General features: G+C 42.5%; 1 protein-coding gene across 1 annotated transcript in view; it reads left to right on the forward strand.

Annotated features, from left to right (window-relative positions):
- LOC109466053 (geminin-like) overlaps nucleotides 1-3,274 on the forward strand; it is a 12,981-nt gene extending 9,707 nt beyond the window's left edge. The window contains exons 7-8 of the mRNA XM_019763631.1: nucleotides 1,991-2,089; nucleotides 2,602-3,274. Coding sequence (XP_019619190.1) covers nucleotides 1,991-2,089; nucleotides 2,602-2,730 — 228 coding nt within the window. The 3' untranslated portion in view covers nucleotides 2,731-3,274. The remainder of the gene's footprint in view (nucleotides 1-1,990; nucleotides 2,090-2,601) is intronic.
- Nucleotides 3,275-10,165: the final 6,891 nt, after the last annotated feature.

Consider the following 10,165-nt stretch of genomic DNA (forward strand, 5'->3'; position numbering starts at 1 on the left):
AGTAAGTGTACCCAGCGACCTATTGCTACATGTGTGTTTGTATTTAGTAAGTATTCCCAGTTGCCATGAACGTAACCTGTTGACAGGTTTGTTGAATAACCTGTTGTACCTGAATGAAAATTGCAGGAAAATTCAAATTGTTCCCCCTTGCAAGACTGTTACTGTTTTTTTACATACTGGAAATGGAACTACACGTACATGTATTTACTAGTGATTCCAAACCTCTGGCTTCAAAAGGTACGATTAAGGACGTTTGATGGTCACTTAATGAATGGGTACATTATTTTGAGTACATGTGTAAGGACACGGCAGACGAGGCTGACGTCCCCGCTGTGTGCTGGCCGGTGGGACGTCAGGAAGAACCACGAAAACTCAGCCAATTCCTGTTCCAAGATTTTATTCGAAAAGTCCACGGCCGGCGGGGTGTTGGAAGTACAGCAGTCGGTGGCGGAAAGGCTGGCTGGTCTTAGCGCAAGTCTAGCAGGCTCAAGTCACGGACAGATTTGGAGAGTTCTCTAGCGATCTTCGGGCTTCTCTCCTTCGACTTCTCAAGTTCTTACCAAGTCTCTGGCTTCTCTCCGGCTTCCCTCCGTGTTTTCCGAGAGACAACCATTTTTATGCTCTCAAAGTTCTGTCCACTCCCATCCCCCCAAATTTGGTAATCTCTGTCAAAGTTGTGTCAAAATCACGTAAGGTACTTCGTCGGGATTGGACGGAGAAGATATGTAAAATGTGTCAAAATTGGATACTTTCACTGGCAGTTTTCGTCTAGACAATGCTCGAACTACCTGTCAAACGATTTTCTCATTTTTCGTGAGTGACCCTGGGGTCAAAAACTCGGGTTCATGAACTTTGGTCAAAGTAGGGCACCGAAAGCCTTACCCCTCGGATTTCGAGAGGGTTAGCCCACCCGAAACTTTATATCGTAAGGTCCAATGTGCTTGTCAAAGTTTTCTGGATTAGCCCACCCTGTTGTAGGGGCGCGCAACAGGTGCCAGCCTTTCCTTGCCACCGGTTCAGGACTAGGTACAGGGTTACAATCATGTTCCTTCTGCTGTTCCGACATCCACTTGGCCCGTAAGTATAAAAATATAAATCATAAGCACTATCCTGTAAGTTACAATGAGTTTTTCTTCTGTTTCCAATGGTACAACGCTATCCTGGATCCCAGCTTGACAAGAATAACAGGTTGTCCGGCCCAAAGGCCACTATCGCGATCCTTATCTCTATTGACTAATTGAGTCCTTAGACCTTGGTGACCCGATATGTCGGGAGGGTGGCTCGAAGCCGCCAAGACCGGGATACTGCAGTCCAAACATCTGTCCTGTCCATCACTGGGCAGACAGTCGACAAAGGCACTCTTACAATACTGTATACGAACGGGGATCCGGCTAACATTTACATAGTACATATTCAAAAATACGAGAGAAAAGATACATAGTTCGCAAAAGGAATACATATTATGAGTACTGAGAACATATTTAGGTACATAACTCAATTCAAGGTCCACGTGCACTGTGGGGTATCGTTTATCTAATGACCTAATCCTGTCACCTTATCTAGCGCGTGGGCAAGCGGCCCAAGGGGATAGCCCGGCTGGGGCCGAGGGGCGGAACCGGCCGGTGACATGCTGCTGGCTGCTTAGCAACAGCGTCTTGGGTGACCGTATACCCCTGTTTGTTACTTATTAACTCTTTCCTGATCCAGAGGTCGGGGGTCGTGCCCTCAAAACAACAAACTTAGCCTCCCTAGAAGCTTAAGTGTCTGAGAGGCTCTATCAAGACATTGCAGGTCATAACAGGTTTTGACAGGCTGTAGGGGAGCAGGAGCTGAAGAAGTATAAAGCGGGGGCTCCCGCTTACACATGTGCAAATGTTTGTGAAGTCCAGGACAAACTTTAATCGCTTCGGTTTTAAGTTAAATTGTTATTTCAGTGTATTTTTGTTATTTCCCTTAGCTTCACCAACAACTTGAAGAGAAAAAAGCCGTCATCAAGGAAAAGGAGGCAGTGATACAGGATCTGACAGAAGAGAATGAAACTCTGAGGGAGATGGCTAAACAGACTGAGGACATTCTGTCTATCTTGAAGGTAAGCACTGTGAGGCCTACAAAAAAAATGTTGTTTCCTGTTTCCCGACCAACCCTAGAAAAACCAGTGTGGACCCCTGTAAGGGACATGAATTTTTCAAGCCGATCGACCATTTCTAGCTCCATGATCTGACACCTGAGTGATGAAACATTGTACAATCGGTTTTCCAACATTGACATTGAAACTATAAAATAGTATAAGTGTCCTCATACAAGTTTTGCTTTGTTTGACTGTATTGTATAAGTTGGATCACCATATAGGGATTGCTAAAGTCTGAAAAATGAAAGAGAAAAAAGATAATCCCTACCTACCGACCTTAATTTTTTCAGGACTGAAACAGGAAACACAACATTTTTTCCTGGGTCTGAGCATTGTGCTAAGCACAGAAAATCTGCATATGTTCATGTTGCACTTACTAGATATTATTGAGGTGTTTTTTCACAACGCAAATAACATTACATCATTGCAAGGTATGAAGTGTTTTTTCTAAGATTGTCTATCTTGTATCGCAGCCAATAACTGAAGATGAGGAGAACCAAGGGTGTGAAGACAAGATAGTGGAAGCTGCTTCATCATCATCATCATCCCGCACACAGGAAGAAGGACCCACGTCATCTCAAGAAGGACCAGACAGCAGCTGATGTACTTCACATGAAATTTTGTTAAGACCTGTAAAATGTTCTGTAATTGATTGGTTATTTAAGTGTTTCCTTTCTCTGTATCCTGTATATAGTTTGTGATACTGCAAGTTTTAGCTTTAGGAATAGACCAAGGTTGGACAAGTTTTCAAAAAAGTACATGGTCCAAATCAACTTTAACAAAATTTAATGTCACATTTTTTTTTACTTGCTGTACAGACTTTTTTAGTTCCAACTTCATAACATGTACTTAAAGTATACCTGTAGATAATAAAACAGGAATTTTTTGGCACTGTGCACTGAACTCTTATATGTTTTCTGCACCTCGAATACAGGACTGCTCTCTAGTGTGAGATTGCATGTGTGGAATTTTAGATGCATTCTATACTGGAGAAAGCAACGAAATTTTGTGAAACAGTTGTTTGCAAAGGCCTTGTTCAACACATGTAAAAAGCTGCTAAGTGCCCAAAGACAAAGTCGACGGGCACATGTTTTATGTGTATTATTTTTGTCCATTTATCAAATAAAATGTGTCCCTTCTTGACAATCCTACCATTTTCTCTCTTATGAAGCAGGATGCAATTTGAATTTATTGCCCAACCACGGAATGTAAGTATAGACAAATAGGTTTGTTAAGGAACATCACACTCAATCAGTACCGGGTTTATCGTCAGTTGTTCACATCTCACGAGGGTTAGATGAACATGTCGCAATGAATCTTGTATGACAGAGAATCTTGTATGGGGTGGGCTTGATACTCTCTCTTTTTGTTTCAGCCAAGGGATGAATTGTGAGGAGCTTTAAGTAATGAAAAGATTGGGGCTCAATCACAAGGGTCTGGAGCAGCTGCCATTTGGTGCTAACTCAGGTGACCTCAATATGACCCCAGGTGCGGCCATAGGACTGTGAGGTTTGAACCACTCACACCGGGAAGGTCCCCTACTCTTTTCGATAAGTGCGGTGGGTTCTTTTAACATGCGTTTGGTGTGTCTCTCTCAAACATTGGACCTGCATTTAATGTCCCATCTGGGGGACGTCCCTAACCAAAGCTATGTACTCATTTACACGTGAGAGAACTGAGGAAAGTCATGTTAAGTGGCTTTGCCAAGGACACAAGATCAGTGGCATCGGGCAGGATTCAAACCTGAGACCTTTTGGGCCTGAGCCGAACACTCAGTGCCGTCATGCCACACAACCCCACTAAATCTTTTTAGTTCTTGGCATCTGCAGGATTGTTCCAGGTGACCGTGACTTGGTAAATAGCAAGTGGCGTCTAAATGATCATAGAGCACAGCCAAAAGCAGGGTTTAGGGTTTCTAAAGAATTTTTCTTAAGCTTTGGTTTCATGTGAAGTGCAGTCTCAGAACAATGAAGACCTGTGTTGTGGAGATAGTAAAACAATTCAGTGACGTAAGATTGGTTAAGGTTCTTACAATCAATAACAATAGCTGCTCTTCCATCCCAAGCCTGTTACATTCGGTCGATGCCATTCGGCCTTGCGATCCGTAACAAAGTCCAACACAGTGGTCTGGTGATAGGTTTACCTGCCCAGTGGCCTGTTGCAGAACGATGTGTGTTTTCCCAACTTCCGTGAAAGCGACTGTGAAAGGGGAAACTGTCTCTTGTGCCTGCATGGTTCTTATGTCCTATGGCTTCAAAACGGGAAGTACTGTCTAGTGTTCATGGTCAGTGATCCATACAAGGCGATGTGGATCAGTGTAGGCCTCCCGCCAACAGAAAGATAGTGCCGATTCGTGGATGTTATTGCCAAAGTTTCTTATCTTGAAAGTTCATCTGTAATGTTGATAGCATATAGAGGTCATTATGGAGCAAGTTTACACCGTTATTTCCAACACAAGAAATTTGACTTTTCGACTGTATAACTCCAGTCTGTCAAGGAATCTGCAATTCATACACTGCGTCTGAGACGGGGGCGCCACAGACTTCCTGCAACATATGACCCACTGCTCACCGAGTCACGTGTGTCATCTGCTTAACGTGACGTCACAAACGGCGGATTCCTTATTCTCTGACAAAGACTGAAGTTTGGATAAGTTTTGAAATTTGGATAAGTTTCAAATTGCTTCATTAAGTTTCTTCAAATCCAGGAAAGCAACAATAGCAGTAGGACGTCTTTGTAGAAATGTAGTGGTGGTATGAATTACGTATACGTTAGCTCAGAAAATTTTGTATTGTAAAGGATATTAATATTGGAAATGGAGAAATGTGTCATAAATTTCTGTCACACGTTTATTCATATAAGAGTAAATCTAAAGCCACTGTGTCATAAAACATCGTTATTTATTATTCCTACATAAATATTTGCATATTAAAGTAACTAATCATAATGAATCTAAAAACAGTACCGTGTTTATACCATATTCAAATAAATGAGTATCAAATTGAATATGATGAACAAGTATACACTACGTGCCAGTTCGCATTAAGAATTAATAATTTATGATACGTTTCGAGGTATACACTACGTGCCAGTTCGCATTAAGAATTAATAATTTATGATACGTTTCGGGTAGCATTTGAAATATCTCAACATTTACTTTGAAAAGAAAGCGTCATAGTGCTATGTTTAAAAGGAACCTAATATATATCACCATATACAATTGATGATCAACAGCGTTATTACCATCACATATATATCGTTTCTCCATTTTCTATAGACTTCTCTGGAGTGCAACATTTAAGTTTCTATACTATAGGTAGGCTACAAACCCGACAATCATCAATATTATCGAAATACTTCCAAAAAAATGTCATCACTATTTGCATATCAATCAATAGTTCGTGCTTATAAACCTGCATTTCTGCTACCAAGTTCTCTGGTGTCACTGATGAAAGGTAGTGGGTGCTACCTGAAATGTCTGACCGTTTCCAAAATCATATCCAGTTGCTTGAGTAACTTTTTTGGCTTATCGAACGATCCAACTCAGCTGCTGGTCATCCAAGGAAGTTGGTCACGTAATTACCCCTCAAACGGAGCCTGTCGTTCAATCAATAGTAATCAGCCGGTATGTTGAACTATATCAGTGGTGTGTATAGAACCTGTACAGCCTGGATTTTCTTATCGACCCATTAGGCCACACCAAGTAAATGTCATGGATGACATCCTCCGCAGACTCCCAATCTAATGCGATAGGGCGAAAAAAACCAAGGCGGGCCCAAAAAACAAGGTTCCTACATTTTCAAATTTTGACAACGTAAACCTTGTTAAAAAAAAGAAATAATACTTTAGTGTGCTATATTTATGCCAACTATTACAAAATCCATTTGTCACAGAAAAATAAACGTTTTTCAATCATTATACAAATTACAAATGGTATAATTCTGTGTACATGACATTTAAAAGGAATGAAATGCAACACTGCATGAAAGTAAAGCGCTAGACAAACATTAAATCAGAGCCTTGTCTTGTCTCCCCTCTTCATATATTCATCTGCCATCCACGTTCCGGCATGGCAACAGACATCTTTGCCCATTTTCGGCATGTTGACCACTTTCAGAAGGCAACAATTTTTTTTCTCTCAATCAGGCGAACAATAGCTGCGCGTTGAGTTGTGTCATCCATAAAAATTACTTGCCGTGGCCTTAGATTGATTCTTGAGGTGGCATTAGTCTACGCCATTACTTGCAAGGACAGTTGTTTTCTCCAGTCACGCTTGATCTTGAAGTTATTCAGTTCGTCGAATTTCCTGCCCAACGCCTTGTTGTTAACCTCGGTGACGAAGAAAGACCAGAAGGACGGAGTTCGCCTCTTCGGGAAGTATAACATGTTCGTGGCGACGATGTCGTTTTCCTCGACAGCCATGTCTAGTTTGGTCATGTACAACTTCCGCGTAGTGGGCCTGTCCATTCTGTATTCCACTGTAGAGGTGTAGCTCCTAACAGGCCTCTTGGGATACAGAATGACTGTAGACAGCCACCGGCGTGGTTTGTGGCGAGGCTCGCACTGCACTGCGCTGATGTGGTACTCTGGCGTGGACGGGTGAGTTGGGTTGTGGATGTAGGACGTCAGGTAGTGCACCTGAGACAGACCCAGCACGTACCGTACGTCCTCTATGTAGCGGTGCCCCTGTTCGTACTCGCAACAGCTCTTGTAGCAGTGTTTCTCTAGCGGCTCCGGAGTCAAGCAGACCCTCTCTGTAACGTGGACGGGCACCATCTCGGCACGATGTACGGGGCACATCAGTTAGGGTCTTCGGTCGCCTGCTACGGTCCTGCGAACACAAAGAAATACAGACTTCAAAGACACCTTCATCACATGTGTTTACACGCCCCCGGGGGCAGCACAGTTTGACCTACAACAGAGCAAACACAAACAACTCTTATCGACCAGTTTAACCCTTTACCTGGTAAACGAATCCGCGGCATGCATTAGCTTTGAGCTGTGGCGGGAAAATTTAGTCAAGCCAGTAGACCGTACGTAGGCAAGACGACAGTGTCTTCTTCTCTTCCGAGAGACCAATGATCACAAGCCACCGTGCAGACAGACCTCCCGCTTGTTTTATGTACATATAAGGAAGAAAGTGGCCCTTCACCTGACACGCAGGACCGGGTATGTCTAAACTGGCAAGACAGAGTGCACGACATATAGAAAGGGCCGTCGATCTTGAAGTGTGCGTTCACCCATAGCGCCCCTCTTCTGGATTGGACCCAATCTATTCCTCCAATGGAAAGTCGTATTTCAAAGGGAAGCTATAGCTAGGCCGACGCAAATTCCCTCTGCATTACCCCGGTAATTAAGAATGCGGAGGAATTTCGGTGCCTACTGAAATTCTTCAACTTCTGTTTTCTTTCCCTGGAAACGGAGGAGCAAATATAGGACGACATTCGGCTACAGCAATGTAATTTTATGGATGACACCAGCGCGGGCATAAATTCAAACGGAAAGAAGAAATTCTGATGTGCTTAGACGGAGGTCGACATGAAAAAAAACAGGGCAAATCCTCGTCTATCGGTTCAGAGACCATCAGGGATCCAGCAAACTTGAGGCACAATTTCTTGCGTCACGTTGATGGCAAGGGTTGACGTACAATCCAAGTCACACACGAATACCCAGTGTAGAAGCTGTCCATGATGGTACGACAAACTCTTTTTTTACATCAACTGAAATGCATACTCATCTCCAAGGACGGATAATACTGTTGAGTACAGGAACTTGAGAAGACATGTTCGTTTTGATATCATGCTTTGTCGCCTCGATTCTTGTTTTTATTTTTATTCCAACATTTCATGACTAGACATGGCACACTCAAGTTATGTCAACTTATTTTATGCCGCCACCAGCACCAATACAGGACGATATTCATTTTCACTTGAGTGAGGAAAGTCGTGTGAAGTGCCTTTCCCAAGGGTGCAAGATCGGTGGCATCATGGTCCGGACTCGAACCCGGGACCTCTTGGTTCCGAGTCAAGCACTCTGCCGTTACGCCACACGACCCCACGTTTAACAAGGTTTATGATCTAAAAATATGAAAATCTTGTTTTCTGCCCGCCTTTGTTGGCCCTATCGCATGAATTTTTGGAGTCTGTGGAGGATGTCGTCCACAATTTACATGCTGTGGCCTTTACGTGATATATTCAAAATCAATGGCCACTGCGCCAGACAGAATATAGATGACTGAACAAGCTATTGAACCACGGGGTAGCGTCCGGCGAAATTAGTACTTAGGCCATGTTGATTTGGTTATACGGATGACATCCTCTGGGAACCCCAAAACTGATGTGAGCGTGCGAAAAAAAAGTTTCCTTCATTATGAAACCTCGTGGTCATAAAGGTTGAACAAATGCCCAAACACATACAGTATGGTATGGTGAATTATAATAGACTCTTCATTTTCATTTCTTCACATTTTCTTCTTTTCTTGAATTGATTTCGGCATTCTATGACATTAGTATCGTTTTCCAATGCTTTTTTTTTGCAACGTACGACATATATTCGCTCTTTTTGTACGATTTACAGTATGGTCGCAAAGTACGTTTTTTGGAAACGGCCGAAAATCCATGCACGCGTGGATGTCATCCATATAATCAAATCAACATGGCCTAATAAAACAGCACGTATGCGCTGTACAATACGTATCGACCAGAGGACTGTCAACCCTGACCTAGGAACATTTGGGTGGTGATTTCGGTAAATTATTGATATCCAATGCATTTAGAAGTAATCTGAGTTGGACACTTGGGGGGTAAGCATGACTGAGAAGTTGGCTGTAAACTGTGGCAACCAAAACCACAGGAGTGTACTACAGGAAGATGAGGCGCTGACAGTATCAGGCACATTGCCAAGCAGCTAAAGCCGCAGTAAGTAATTTCTATGGATGACATCAACGCGCGTGAATTAATTTTCGCCTGGTTTTGTAAAAAAAAAAATCGTTGCCCTCCGACAGTGGTCAACAGGCCGAAAATAGACAGAAATGATGTCTGTCACCATGCCGGAACGTGGATGGCAGATAAATAAAAGAGAGGAGACAAGACAAACATCTGTCCTCACTGGCTGTTCTAACCCAAAACATTTTAAGTGGCTCCCATGAGCCTTGTTTTGTGGTGACCGATGAAGTTAATAAAAAAAGAGGCTCTGATTTATTGTTTGTCTTTTACTTTGAATTTGATGCAGTGATGTATTTCATTCCTTTTATATGTGATGGTGTTTGTGATGTTCCCACTGAATCAAAACCATTTGTGCAATGGTGGAAAACTTTTATTCTTCAGTGAGAAATGTTGTAATAGTTGACAGTAAACATAGCACAATATAGTAGCATTTCTTGTTTAACAAGGTTGATGATGTCAAAATTTGAAAATGTAGGAATCTTGTTTTTATTTGGACCAGCCTTTTTTTTCGCCCTATCGCATTAGATTTGGAGTCTGCAGAGGATGTCATCCATAAAATTTACTTGCTGTGGCCTAAGGTAGACCAAAACCACGAATCGAGGGATTTACGCCAGTTGGATTATCGATCGACACTATTGTGTGTTTAACGCAAGTTGATACTTTTTGTACACGTTTTCTGAAGACATTGTTTTGGGGGAAAAATAAACCTATTTCAGCTTACCTCAACGGTTTGGTTCTGGAAGTCCTCTATCTACAACACACGCTTGTTAAGGACACATGTGGCAAGGCGCCAAGTCGCTAATGTCGTTAGCAATGTCTTCACAATGCTAATCGTTTTGACGGTATTATTCAGCCCTTTGAACAACACGTTCGAATTCCCTCCCCATTCGCCCGCCCTTTCTATCTAGGGCCTAGAGTTACCCACATTTTGCTTTACCACTGAAGACGTCTCAAGGCGTTCAACAGTGACTTAACATTCATTTTGGACAGCAAACTGATATATTCCCATCTTAGCTGCACAGTCTGTCAAATATTCCACAAACTCGTCAAATCCGACGAAGATTATGTGAACGTGTTTAACCAAGGCACACAT

This window comes from Branchiostoma belcheri, unplaced genomic scaffold (genome assembly GCF_001625305.1).
Source record: "Branchiostoma belcheri isolate BF01 breed outbred unplaced genomic scaffold, Haploidv18h27 scaffold16, whole genome shotgun sequence".
NCBI classification, from domain to species: domain Eukaryota; kingdom Metazoa; phylum Chordata; class Leptocardii; order Amphioxiformes; family Branchiostomatidae; genus Branchiostoma; species Branchiostoma belcheri.